Source organism: Gymnoscopelus microlampas (genome assembly GCF_963454915.1).
Source record: "Gymnoscopelus microlampas genome assembly, chromosome: 18".
NCBI lineage: Eukaryota > Metazoa > Chordata > Actinopteri > Myctophiformes > Myctophidae > Gymnoscopelus > Gymnoscopelus microlampas.
Genome location: NC_139955.1, coordinates 49,230,034 through 49,243,331, shown reverse-complemented (window position 1 = coordinate 49,243,331; position 13,298 = coordinate 49,230,034). Strand labels below are relative to the sequence as shown.

At 41.3% G+C, this 13,298-nt stretch overlaps 2 protein-coding genes across 3 annotated transcripts in view; one reads left to right on the top strand and one right to left on the bottom strand.

Annotated features, from left to right (window-relative positions):
* Window positions 1-4,903, top strand: part of LOC311034253 (voltage-gated monoatomic cation channel TMEM109-like) — a 14,491-nt gene extending 9,588 nt beyond the window's left edge. For both annotated transcript variants that reach the window (XM_084042087.1, XM_084042086.1), the window contains one exon: window positions 3,730-4,903. In XM_084042087.1, the coding sequence (XP_083898213.1) occupies window positions 3,730-4,091 (362 nt within the window). In that variant the 3' untranslated portion in view covers window positions 4,092-4,903. The remainder of the gene's footprint in view (window positions 1-3,729) is intronic.
* A 5,479-nt stretch (window positions 4,904-10,382) lies between these two features.
* LOC311034138 (putative ATP-dependent DNA helicase Q1) lies at window positions 10,383-12,917 on the bottom strand (the record flags this gene model as incomplete). The annotated part of the gene is made up of 3 exons (XM_084041885.1): window positions 12,468-12,917; window positions 12,079-12,158; window positions 10,383-11,587 (listed from the first exon to the last, which is right to left on the bottom strand). Exons 1-3 carry the CDS (start codon window positions 12,539-12,541, stop codon window positions 10,383-10,385), a joined length of 1,359 nt encoding a protein of 452 aa, XP_083898011.1. The 5' UTR covers window positions 12,542-12,917.
* Window positions 12,918-13,298: the final 381 nt, after the last annotated feature.

The following is a 13,298-nucleotide window of genomic DNA, read 5'->3' as shown; positions in this document are numbered from 1 at the left end:
GAGCTGTTTCCCCCCATGCTGCTCTCACTGTGTCAGCTATGTGTATGTGTGTAGCTGTGTTTGTGTGTATGTGTGTAGCTGTGTTTGTGTCTATGTGTATGTGTGTAGCTGTGTTTGTGTCTATGTGTATGTGTGTAGCTGTGTTTGTGTGTATGTGTGTAGCTGTGTTTGTGTCTATGTGTATGTGTGTAGCTGTGTTTGTGTCTATGTGTATGTGTGTAGCTGTGTTTGTGTCTATGTGTGTAGCTGTGTCTATGTGTATGTGTATGTGTGTAGCTGTGTTTGTGTGTAGCTGTGTTTGTGTCTATGTGTATGTGTGTAGCTGTGTTTGTGTCTATGTGTAGCTGTGTTTGTGTCTATGTGTATGTGTGTAGCTGTGTTTGTGTCTATGTGTATGTGTGTAGCTGTGTTTGTGTCTATGTGTAGCTGTGTTTGTGTCGCTCTTTTCTTTAGTCCAGACCTTATATCAGTGGTTCTCAAACTTTTTCATGTCAATGACCCCCAAATTGACACTTATTAGCCCGCGGACCCCCATTTCAAATGATATGCCAGGGACCCCCATAAGAGAAGATTTTTACGGCTCTCTAGCAGTGGTTCTCAACCATTTTAATTTCAAGGACCCCCAGTTTGACATGCATTAGGGCTACAGACCCCCATTTAATGGCATTTCTATCACTTGGACCGCAATTTATAATTGTAAATATATATAATATATATTATATAATATATAATATATTGTAAAATCTATGTCAATTTTTTTTTATTTTTTATCCCACGATTTTTGTAACCCTTATCTTTCACCCGGTGCGAATTTTCTAAGTGATCCTGGGCACTACACTCCCCTCACCAGCCTAGGGAGGCCAGGGCCGAGCTCATGCCTCCTTCAATGCATGAGAGCCAACTGACCTTCTTGTCACCTGACAGGGGGGAGTTTCCCTGGTTGGACGTAGCGCGTGGAAGGAACACGTTATTCCAAACAGTTCCCTTCCCCTCCATCAGGCGCCCCGGCTGACCAGGGGGAGGCGGTATAGTGACCAGGATTACTACATGTTTTTGTGAGGGTATTAACTACCCTGAGAGACACGGAGAGAACATGCAAACTCCACACAGAGTAGACCCTTTCGCCAACCCCACCTAGGGTATGGGCACTGATGACGCGGAGGAGGAGACACTCCCCCTGCGCCCACAGCGCCCCCGGCGGGAATTGAACCCAGGACCTTCTAGCTGTGAGGCGACAGCGCTACCGACTGCGCCACCGTGCCCTCATATCTATGTCAATTTAACTCTGAGAGTGTACAAATGGAACCAAATGGACCCGTTAGGGTCCATTTGGTTCCATTTGTACACTCTCAGAGTTACAGACCCATAAGGGTCCATTTGGTGCTTACTCTATCATTTAGCTGGGGACCCCCTGGAACTCCCTCAAGGACCCCTGGGGGTCCCCGGACCCCACTTTGAGAACCAATGCCTTATATGACCATTAGAATAGCATCTTTGGTACAATGTGGACTAATATAAAGAAGTGTGTTAGATGAGGTGTGGGGAGGCTTCTGCCCCGCGGGGCCCAAACTGTATGCTGTTTGCTCTGCTGAAAAATGATCTAAAACTAAAACCCCAATGGAATATTAATAGTTCTATAATATGCATCACCATGGAGACTCACTGCAAACACACACACACCAACACAAAGAGTGTGTGTGTGTGTGTGTGTGTGTGTGTGTGTGTGTGTGTGTGTGTGTGTGTGTGTGTGTGTGTGTGTGTGTGTGTGTGTGTGTGTGTGTGTGTGTGTGTGTGTGTGTGTGTGTGTGTGTGTGTGTGTGTGTGTGTGTGTGTGTGTGAAAATATGCAGGTGTCATTATTCTCTCCAGGGACAGATCAGAACTTGTAGACACACCCTGCTGTGTGTGTGTGTGTGTGTGTGTGTGTGTGTGTGTGTGTGTGTGTGTGTGTGTGTGTGTGTGTGTGTGTGTGTGTGTGTGTGTGTGTGTGTGTGTGTGTGTGTGTGTGCTCTGAGCTACACTCTGATCCTGTGGCCAAACTAACTAATTCATACACATTTACAATCCTCCATGTTAACTAACTCTTAGAGTGACTTAACACAGTTAACTAACTGTGTTAAGTTAGTTAACTCTTAGAGTTAGTTAACACAGTTAACTAACTGTGTTAAGTTAGTTAACTCTTAGAGTGACTTAACACAGTTAACTAACTGTGTTAAGTTAGTTAACTCTTAGAGTTAGTTAACACAGTTAACTAACTGTGTTAAGTTAGTTAACTCTTAGAGTGACTTAACACAGTTAACTAACTGTGTTAAGTTAGTTAACTCTTAGAGTGACTTAACACAGTTAACTAACTGTGTTAAGTTAGTTAACTCTTAGAGTTAGTTAACACAGTTAACTAACTGTGTTAAGTTAGTTAACTCTTAGAGTGACTTAACACAGTTAACTAACTGTGTTAAGTTAGTTAACTCTTAGAGTTAGTTAACACAGTTAACTAACTGTGTTAAGTTAGTTAACTCTTAGAGTTAGTTAACACAGTTAACTAACTGTGTTAAGTTAGTTAACTCTTAGAGTTAGTTAACACAGTTAACTAACTGTGTTAAGTTAGTTAACTCTTAGAGTTAACTGTGTTAAGTTAGTTAACTCTTAGAGTTAATTAACACAGTTAACTAACTGTGTTAAGTTAGTTAACTCTTAGAGTTAGTTAACACAGTTAACTAACTGTGTTAAGTTAGTTAACTCTTAGAGTTAATTAACACAGTTAACTAACTGTGTTAAGTTAGTTAACTCTTAGAGTGACTTAACACAGTTAACTAACTGTGTTAAGTTAGTTAACTCTTAGAGTTAATTAACACAGTTAACTAACTGTGTTAAGTTAGTTAACTCTTAGAGTGACTTAACACAGTTAACTAACTGTGTTAAGTTAGTTAACTCTTAGAGTTAATTAACACAGTTAACTAACTGTGTTAAGTTAGTTAACTCTTAGAGTGACTTAACACAGTTAACTAACTGTGTTAAGTTAGTTAACTCTTAGAGGGTACACATGTGGGGACCCTAGTACCTCGGGTCCCCACTTTAAGAACCAGGGTGGGAAACCTTACGGATTGTAGCTTTTCCAATTCTTTACTTTTATTTATTTATTGTGTTTATTATTTGTATCATTTATGTTATTATTTTGTATTAATATTGATGTATTATTTATAGGGGTGTGCCGATATATCGTCCCACGATATATCGCGATACGTTTTCGTGACGATATGTATCGTTTTGGAAAAAAGAAATATCGTTTTGAATTTTTTTTTATTATTATTATTTTTTACAATCATTATAATCAGGCATGCAAACAGCCCCGAGGTGAAAAGGGTGACAACATGTTTTTTTTTTTTCGGGTCTGGTGTCACACTATTGCCCTATTTGGATTGAAAACGGCTATTGTAGCTGAAAAGCTACAAGTTTGCATGTCTGAATAATGCAAAAACAGAATTATTTGTTTGCATTTCCTTTTTTTCTCCCCCATATATTTTCATAATAAAAAACAGTGCGTATCGTATCGTATCGAAGTTGTGAGCCAAATATCGTATCGTATCGTTTGGTGAAATCGGCGCATCGGCACACCCCTAATTATTTATGTATTTATTGTTTTTATTATTATGTATTATTTGCGTTATTATTATTTTGTATTAATATTGATATATTATTTATTTATTGTCATTTTACTGTGTTTTTTTCTCAGTCAAGCTGCCGTTCCCTCACTTCACCCCAGAGGGCGTGGCCACGGTGGCCCAGTGGGGGCTGCTGGCTCTGATTGGCTACTGGCTGCTGTCCGTCGTCCTGCGCCTGCTGATTGGCCTGCTGAGGCGGCTCTTCTGGTTGGTCAAGACGGTCGCCGTGCTCTGGCTGTTCGGCCTGATCGTCAGCGACGGCGCCGCCCCCGCTGACGTCACGGCGGTGCGGCTCGCCGGATTGGTGCTGGCCTGCGTCCTGCTGGGCCTCGCCGGCGGAGGGGGAGGGGCCTCGGAGGCGGTCGCCATGGAGACACGCCTGAGCGGCCTGGAAGGTCGTCTGAAGGTCGTAGAGAAACAGAAGATGGAGTGAAGACTGGAGCTCGTCTCTGATTGGTGGAAACCTCGTACGTCCAAATAGCCTTACTTTTTATTCTTTTTAAGTTATGCCAATTATTTCCTTCCGTCCAACCAACACTCCCTGCTGACAGGCTGCGCCCTTCCCTCCCCTGAACACCTGAACCTGAACCTGAACCTGAACCTGAACCTGAACCTGAACCTGAACCCGGGCCAGTGGTGTTGGTATAGACTGGACAAAGCCGGACGCACCACAGTGGACAAATAGCATTACTTTTAAAGAAATGTAAAAAAAGAGAAGCTGTGCTCCAATGGTTTCAATCTAGTTATTATTTTACTCACAAACTCTTGTTAAAGGAATACTACACTCAAATAATTATTCAAAAAAGGCGGTGATGGCTTCACCGTCCTGGGGGACTTGGTTCTGAGTATGGGAGGCCATAGTTGCATCGTCTGTTTATTGACAGCTTTGCCAGGCTGTAAGTATGTTTTTTCACTTGAACCACTTTCATTTTGGAAACGTTTCTAAAATAGCAAACATAAAGCCTAGATCTACTATATACAGTGTATATCAGTGGTTCTCAAACTTTTTCATGTCAAGGACCCCCAAATTGACACTTATTAGCCCGTGGACCCCCATTTGAATAGATATGCCAGGGACCCCCATAAGAGAAGATTTTTACTGCTCTATAGCAGTGATTCTCAACCATTTTCATTTCAAGGACCCCCAGTTTTACATGCATTAGGCTACGGACCCCCGTTTAATGGCATTTCTATCTCTGGGACCCCAATTCATATTGTAAAATCAATGTTAATCTAACTCTGAGAGTGTACAAATGGAACCAAATGGACCCGTTCCATTTGGTTCCATTTGTACACTCTCAGAGTTACAGACCCATAAGGGTCCATTTGGTTCCTGTCCATCATTTAGCTGGGTACATCCTGGAACCCCCTCAAGTACCCCTGGGGGTCCCCGGACCCCACTTTGAGAACCAACGGTGTATATAGTAGATCTAGGCTTTATGTGTATATTATACACTATTGTTTGAAGAGATTCATTTATGAGAAAACATAAAAAAAGTTAAAATACGAGGTAAAGTACTTGGTTTCTTGACGATGTGAAGGTGTGTGTGTGTGTGTGTGTGTGTGTGTGTGTGTGTGTGTGTGTGTGTGTGTGTGTGGGAAGGGGGGGGGTGGTGTGATGGTGACATTTTGAAGGACATTTGGAGGACATTGTTGTCATCTATACTGTGTCGGTTTGATTTGGAAAATATGAATAAAGTCATAAAGTCACCCTCTGGGTCTTTTTGATGAAAGCGCTCTTTTATTTCCCTCTGAAACATTACCACACTGACCTTATATTATTAACCCTTTAAGACCTGAGGCCCATTATACAAATGTTCTGACAGTTTTCTGAAAAACGTATGTTTCTATAATCAGTGTTTCTCAGGAGCAGGGACCCCCCCGGAAGCAAAGATTTGAGGTAAAAATGTTCTCTTTAGAAATGCATTTATTCAAAGATTTGCACAAATTGTCATGATTGTTGAATAGCCAAAGTATAAAATGTCTGGTCGGGTATGAAATGCATTATAACCACATTTATAATGCATCATTATAAGCCATTATAACAACTTATAACAAGGTTTATGACGTATTATAACTTACAATAATATAATTTATAAGTTCTGGTGCATTATAAACTCAATGGAACACACATTATAACCACCAGGTAACACTTTACATTTTCAGGTGCTTTCTGTCATTTTCATTTAAAAACACAGTGCTCATTGATAATAATAATAATAATAATAATAATAATAATAACTAGAAAAAGTGCTCCTCGGAGCACAACTCTCCGCTGTTGGGAATGTTCTATCTGTATAAGTGTCCTATCCGTCCTGTCTGTATAAGTGTCCTATCCGTCCTGTCTATGTAAGTGTCCTATCCGTCCTGTCTGTGTAAGTGTCCTATCCAATTGTTACAGTATCCGCCATTTCTCAACCATTTCGTGATTGTTCCTGTCTTACCTCACTCTTACCAGATTTGTGTTGGGAATGTTCTAATTCTTATGTTCTAACTGTCCTATCCATCCTGTCTGTATAAGTGTCCGATCCGTCCTGTCTGTATAAGTGTCCTATCCGTCTTGTCTGTATAAGTGTCCTATCCGTCCTGTCTGTATAAGTGTCCTATCCGTCTTGTCTGTATAAGTGTCCTATCCGTCCTGTCTATGTAAGTGTCCTATCCCTCCTGTCTGTATAAGTGTCCTATCCGTCCTGTCTGTATAAGTGTCCTATCCGTCCTGTCTATGTAAGTGTCCTATCCGTCCTGTCTGTATAAGTGTCCTATCCGTCCTGTCTGTGTAAGTGTCCTATCCAATTGTTACAGTATCCGCCATTTCTCAACCATTTCGTGATTGTTCCTGTCTTACCTCACTCTTACCAGACTTGTGTTGGGAATGTTCTAATTCTTATGTTCTAACTGTCCTATCCATCCTGTCTGTATAAGTGTCCGATCCGTCCTGTCTGTATAAGTGTCCTATCCGTCCTGTCTGTATAAGTGTCCTATCCGTCCTGTCTGTATAAGTGTCCTATCCGTCCTGTCTGTATAAGTGTCCTATCCGTCCTGTCTGTATAAGTGTCCTATCCATCCTGTCTGTATAAGTGTCCTATCCATCCTGTCTGTATAAGTGTCCTATCCATCCTGTCTGTATAAGTGTCCGATCCGTCCTGTCTGTATAAGTGTCCTATCCGTCCTGTCTGTATAAGTGTCCTATCCATCCTGTCTGTATAAGTGTCCTATCCGTCCTGTCTGTATAAGTGTCCTATCCGTCCTGTCTGTATAAGTGTCCTATCCATCCTGTCTGTATAAGTGTCCTATCCGTCTGTGTAAGTGTCATATCCCTCCTGTCTATATAAGTGTCCTATCTGTCCTATCTGCCAATTATGTATCAGCCATGCAGCCATTTCGTGATGGTTCCTGTCTTACCTCACTTTGACAGTGGCAAAGACACCGTCAAAGTGACGCCATGTATTTATACAGTATTTCACCGTATTGTCACGTGTCACGTGAGGCTTGACCAATCGGTGTGTCATATTTAGAAAGTGAAAACAAAACTCTCCTGCGGAGAGTAATAATAATTATAATTATAATGATAATAATGATGATAATAATAATAATACACTTTATATGTGTAGCACCTTTCAGCTGCTCAAAGCCACTCTGGATAAAGAGCCTCTGATAAATGACTGTATTGTACATTGTAAACGATTATTAGATATATTATTATGGTAATGATGTATTGATCCTTACAGATACATTATGTATTGATCATTACATATATTGATGATGTATTGATTATATATTGATGCTTACAGATACATTATGTATTGATCATTACATATATTGATGATGTATTGATTATATATTGATGCTTACAGATACATTATGTATTGATCATTACATATATTGATGATGTATTGATGATGTATTGATCCTTACAGATACATCAACCACTGCTGCTCTCCAAACTGCATCACTGAGGTCGTCACTGTGGAGAAGGAGCAGAAAATCATCATCAGCTCCTGTCGACCAATCCAGAGAAGGAAGCGGTTGGACCAGGACATTTTTAACATTTGAGGGAAATATTCCAGTGGACAATGAACAGTTCATAATGGATACTATATGGGGGGCAACAGTCTGTATGTTCTCCTTTAAACATTTGGTGGGAATGATATCCAGGGGCCATGATGAGGATTTCATGTGTGTGATGATTTCTAAGAGTGTTGCTGTAGTGATTGGGTTGAATGAGGTGAATTGGGAGGGTGGCACCGGACAGTCACTAGGCACTGTTGTTTCAGCAGACAACTGCTGTCTAATTCCCTCTATTTTGTTGGTGAAATGTTGGAGGAACTCTTCACATTTAACTGGGGAAGCTTCTTGGGGCTGACTGGGTGGTGGGCTAATGACAGATTGGATTGCTTGGAACATTATCCTGGAGTTATGGGCGTGGGAGGCAATTAACTTGGAAAAATAGTCCTTTCTGGCATCCTTGACAGCTGACTGATATTTGTGCATCAGGTCTCTGAGGTAGTTGTGTGAGGACATGAGTTTATCTTTTTTCCATTTTCGTTCTGCCTTTCTGCATTGTTTTTTTAATTTCCCTAGTCTGTTCATTTTGCCAAAGAATTATCTTAGGCTTAGTGTATTTGAATGGGGCAATGGAATCCAGGATATGAGTACATGTGCTGTTAAAATCATTGACTAGGTCATTAACTGAACATTGGGCTGCATGGGGCAGTTGGAGGGGAAAGGCAGAAATGAGCTGGAAAAGCCTGTCTGAAGCGCTGGTTGGCATGTGGTTTAAAGGATCGTGAGCGGGAGGACATAGGTGGCTGAGGAGGAATAGAAGGGAGTAAAGTCTGGAAGAGCACCGCTTTATGATCTGAGGGGGGGGGGTCTACAACCTACAACATCAAAATGGTTCAGGGAGACACCATGGGATAGAACTAGGTCTAGGGTATGTCCTTTTATATGCGTGGGACCCATTACATGCTGTACCAAATTAAAAGATTCATACAGTGTAATGAAATCAGTCACTAAAGCCGATGACGGACAACAGACATGATAATTAAAATCACCTGAAATTATTATGCGGTCATACTGGGTCATGATAACAGATAAAAGCTCAGCGAATTCATGTACAAAAACAGTGAGTTTAGGAGGCCTATAGATTAAAACACATAAAATAGGTGATTTACCTTTGAATAAAATGGAGAACATTTCAAAGGAGGAAAACGTTAACCTGACGCTACCAGATCCAAACAGCTTGCTCCACACATTGTTTCACAGCTTATTTGGATCTGGGATCTCGGGAGCCAATTCGATGACGGGGCTGTTCCTTTTTTTCAAGATACTTGGTAGCTGATTGGATGGGACCGTCTGTCTATCACCGTGTGGGCGTGCAAACACAACCAATCATATCGATGTGTCTACGTGACGTATGGTCGGAGCGACACCAGGAAGTCAACATCGTAGTCCAGTATTTCACCACAACAATAACTCTCAAGAAGTTGCTAAAAAAAAGTTATCATGGAGGTCGGAGATTTTTGCCGTTTTTGTAACACGAATCTGCGCATAAAAGGTATTTTAACGGGTACAAGGAAGATATTTGATAAGCCTAAGCCTGCAAACGAAACAAGTATTAACGAACGCCTGATAGCGTTAGGTTTAACACTGTTTAAAGACCCCTCCGTATCGTGTCGGATGTGTAGGTCATGTCTTCGCTTGCTTCAAAGAATGGAAGACGATTTTTCCATTTTAAGGCGATGGGAAAAAGAGGACAAAGACAGAAGACCTCCAGAAACGGCTACCGCTACAGCAGAAACACCGACGTCACCTGAGGCATCCTGCCTGTGGTCACCAAACTCTCCTCTCAGCGTTAAAGCGTTTTACTCTTGAGTCTGAGTCAGTCAATAATATAGCACAGTCTTTCAACATGTCCACGATACACTTTAGATAACGTATATCTCATTGTGCTATAAAAGTCTGTGCAATAACTGCTGCCAAGTAGTCAAAAATGTTGCAATAATTCACTGTTGCTGTTCATCAATGACTGGACCAAGTGCATCTTTATTTTTCTCATTACTTTCACACAGAAAATATGTATCTCGAATTTGCACTGTGAATTTGCACTGTTTAACAAAGGGTACTTGAAAGGGATATGAGAGTGTCCATAGTTGGGACCCTATTGAATATAGGCTATGCATGTTGTATTGTTTTTATAATCCTGTTATATATATATATATTGTTGTGATTTTCCCCTACCTGAGTATGCGCAACTATAGCATTTAGTTGTTTTTTTTGTAAATAAATATTTAAATTTGCCTCACTTGTTCATGTTTACTTTCTAAAACAACATCATAACATGTTTGTACAGTATCAAAGTTGGATCCCATGTGTAAAATGGCAAACTGATCAATGCCTCTAGCCTAATGATTTGAAACAATCAATTTTAACATGGGGGGAAAAGCAGGGATTAAGAGTCATCATGCATAGTGAAAAGGGTGACATACAGTACCAGGACAGATGTAAAACAATGATGTACTTATTTTGTGATAAAAGGTTATCAATCTAAAAGTGATATATTTGCATACCTGGAAAAGAAACGACACCAGATTTTTTGCAGCGACAAACTTTTAATCACTTGCTTATGTTCAAATTACATACAAAACAATTTTAATCATGAGCATACCACAGCTTTAATTGACAACCAATGTGAGTCTTATAAGAGCCTTTAATGGCCAACTGCTTATTCGTCAGACGATTCTGAGCTGCTGTGCTGTGTTCCTATCTCAAAGTCCTCATCATCTTCATCAAAATACCCTGTATAATCGATGTCTGGCTCAGTGAAGCTATCCTCTTGAGAAGAAGGCTCTACATCCTCAATGTCACCAAAGACTTCATTGATGATTAGCAGAATTTCTCTTGCATGTTTTTTTCTGAATACGGGAAGGTTTCTAAGAATGTAAGACAAGTCAAATATGTGTGTGCAGCGTTCTACTACTTCATCTATGAGCTCAGCACTGAAACCAGTACATGCTGACTTGCTAGTGTAGACATGTGCTGTGTCTTTTTCTAAACAACTCATATACTCCTCTAACATTTCCCGGATAAGAGATTTGTCCTCTTGTGTTACCACTCTACATTTCCCTTGCATGCCAGCATTTTGTTCTATTACCTCATGTTTGGGGCTAGGCTCGTCACAATCTTCACCTGCACATGAACATACAGAGTGGCAATAGCTGCAGCAGACATGCCCTGGCTCTACACTTGTTGGCTGGTTTTCAAAATGGCCGTACAGTGCTTTTCTAAAGCAGCTCTTAGTGCCAGTGTGTATCAGTTCTTTCACTTCTGGACCAGCACTTACAGTTTTTTTTATAGCATACAAAATTGCATGTGACTGTAACCCATTTCTGCCAGCCCTTCCAACTTTTTGAACAATGTCTTCAACATCCTCTGGCAAACCATACATTACAACATGAGAAACATTAGGGAAATTCAAGCCCATCCCAAGAGCTGTTGTTGCAACAACCACTCGGCAGCTCCCCTCTCCCTCTCCACTAAAGGAGGCCAAAACTCTGTCTTTGTACTTTGACAGTGTGTTGCTGTGGAAAATTCCTATAAGGTGGTTCTCAGCCTTCTGATCCTGGTCTCTGTTAACCCAAGCATCTTCTCCCAATTCTGCTTTAAGATAGGTGAACACTCTCCCAACTAACTTCAGTGTTCTGCAATAGATTATGATGGGAGACATTGATAGACCCTTATCTTTGACCTCCTTTACTACCCAGTCCATACAGTTCAAGTTATCAGCAGGAACCCGACTCAGTCCCAGCCTGATGTTTTTCCTGTTTGGGCTAACAGTCACGAGAGTTGCCTCCTCCATATTCAGCATCCTGGTCACACGGCCTCTGTTCTTGTTATCAGCAGATGCTGTCAACGCTAAAACAGGTAAACCTGAAAGACAATAAGTGCACATGTATCAGCAAACAAGCATTAATGAAGAACTGCTGTGGGCTACACTTTCTATAGTGTTATAAAGGGGAAATAATTAGGTTATTTATGTTATCGGGTAGCTTCAGGTAAAGACTGACATTTCCACATATACTGTATTTTCTTTACATGACAAATAACTACACTTGGACAGCACCAACTTCTATGATCTGCTCCTGTAGTGTAAACACCCCTCCCCCTAACCTGGCTAAACAGGGGGGTTAGCCTCCCGAAGTTGCCAGCACAACACACCCCTCCCCCTAACATTAAAAATAGGGGGATTAACCTCACCAGGTTGCCAGCCTAATGCACACACAACCCCCCCAACATTAACCCCCTCAGGTAGCAGCACAATGCAGCCCCCCTTCCAAACACAATCAATGCCCCTTTTCTGGATTGATATATTAATTAATCATGTATTTAATCATGTAGCATTACTGTGTTTCAAAACTCACCTTCTTTGACTATGGATCTTAGTTCATTCAGCCTGGAAAAGGCTTCTCTGAAGGCTGGCTTCCCGTTTGCTCCCAGTCCCCTGGTTGAAAGAAAAAGAAATCCTACATTGAGTCTAGGTAGCAGCAATAGTAACGTGCATAGTTGCATTACAACAATACAGTTACAGTAAGATCTGTGTTTAAGATTTGGTCTGTTTGTGTGTGTTAGCTTATTGTTTATAATATAATGTTTGACCTAAATAAAACATAAATGTTACAACACTTCGTCTTTGAACTACTGTAACCGTATTTAGAAACACGCTGCTCTGTTTTGTTTTACAGTTTAACATTACAGTGCTTGTGTAGTGTAACAATTACACTATACAGCCATTTAACGGCGTTTAGCTTACCATTTGTATGCGACGTGAACTTCATCGACGACAATGCCCAGTAGGTTTTCACGATACACTTGTGAGGAAAGCATATCACGCCATTTATCTTCCAGTAACCATGTCTCCGGGCTGCCAAAGACCAGCTGACATCGGCCGTCGAGGATGTCGGTGTGTGCTGCATTATCTACGAGTTGCGCAGCATAGAGTCCCAGATTTGTAGCCTCTTTGATTTGATCTGCTACGAGGGCAGTCAAAGGAGACACGACGATCAATATAGGCTTCGGCTTCGTCCCCAGTTCTTTCGCTACCAGTGGAGCTAGTTGGTAAATTAAACTCTTGCCGAAGCCAGTCGGGAGGAGAGCAAAAACATCTTTTCCACGCAGAAAAGCCTTCAGTGCCAAACTTTGCTCTTCTTTCAAAGAAGAAATATTGTCCAGTTGAGAAATAACTAATGTTATTGCAGCATCTATCGTCATATCGGTGTTGCTCATGGTAGCGGCCATGTTGACTAGTGAAGAAACTACAAAACAACAGCCGCAGCTATATGGCGTCACATCCGTCACATCCCTTAGCTCACGCTGATTGGTCCGTACCGGGAGCGGTACGGTGTTAGCTCAACCCCTTGAGCGATCTCAGATGTAGCTGTCTTGAGGAACCTGGTTACTCAATACCGCCACCTCTGGCAGGGTCAGGTTAGGAAAACGTGCCAAAATCAACAATAGAGCATTTTAAAATATCCCTATAAATTATTTGGCTAGACCTCCAGCACGGCCAGTCAGTCTAGGATGAATAAAACTCAAAAAGGTTCATTAAGAGTTGACATGTCACCAGGGCTCAACCAGGACTCAG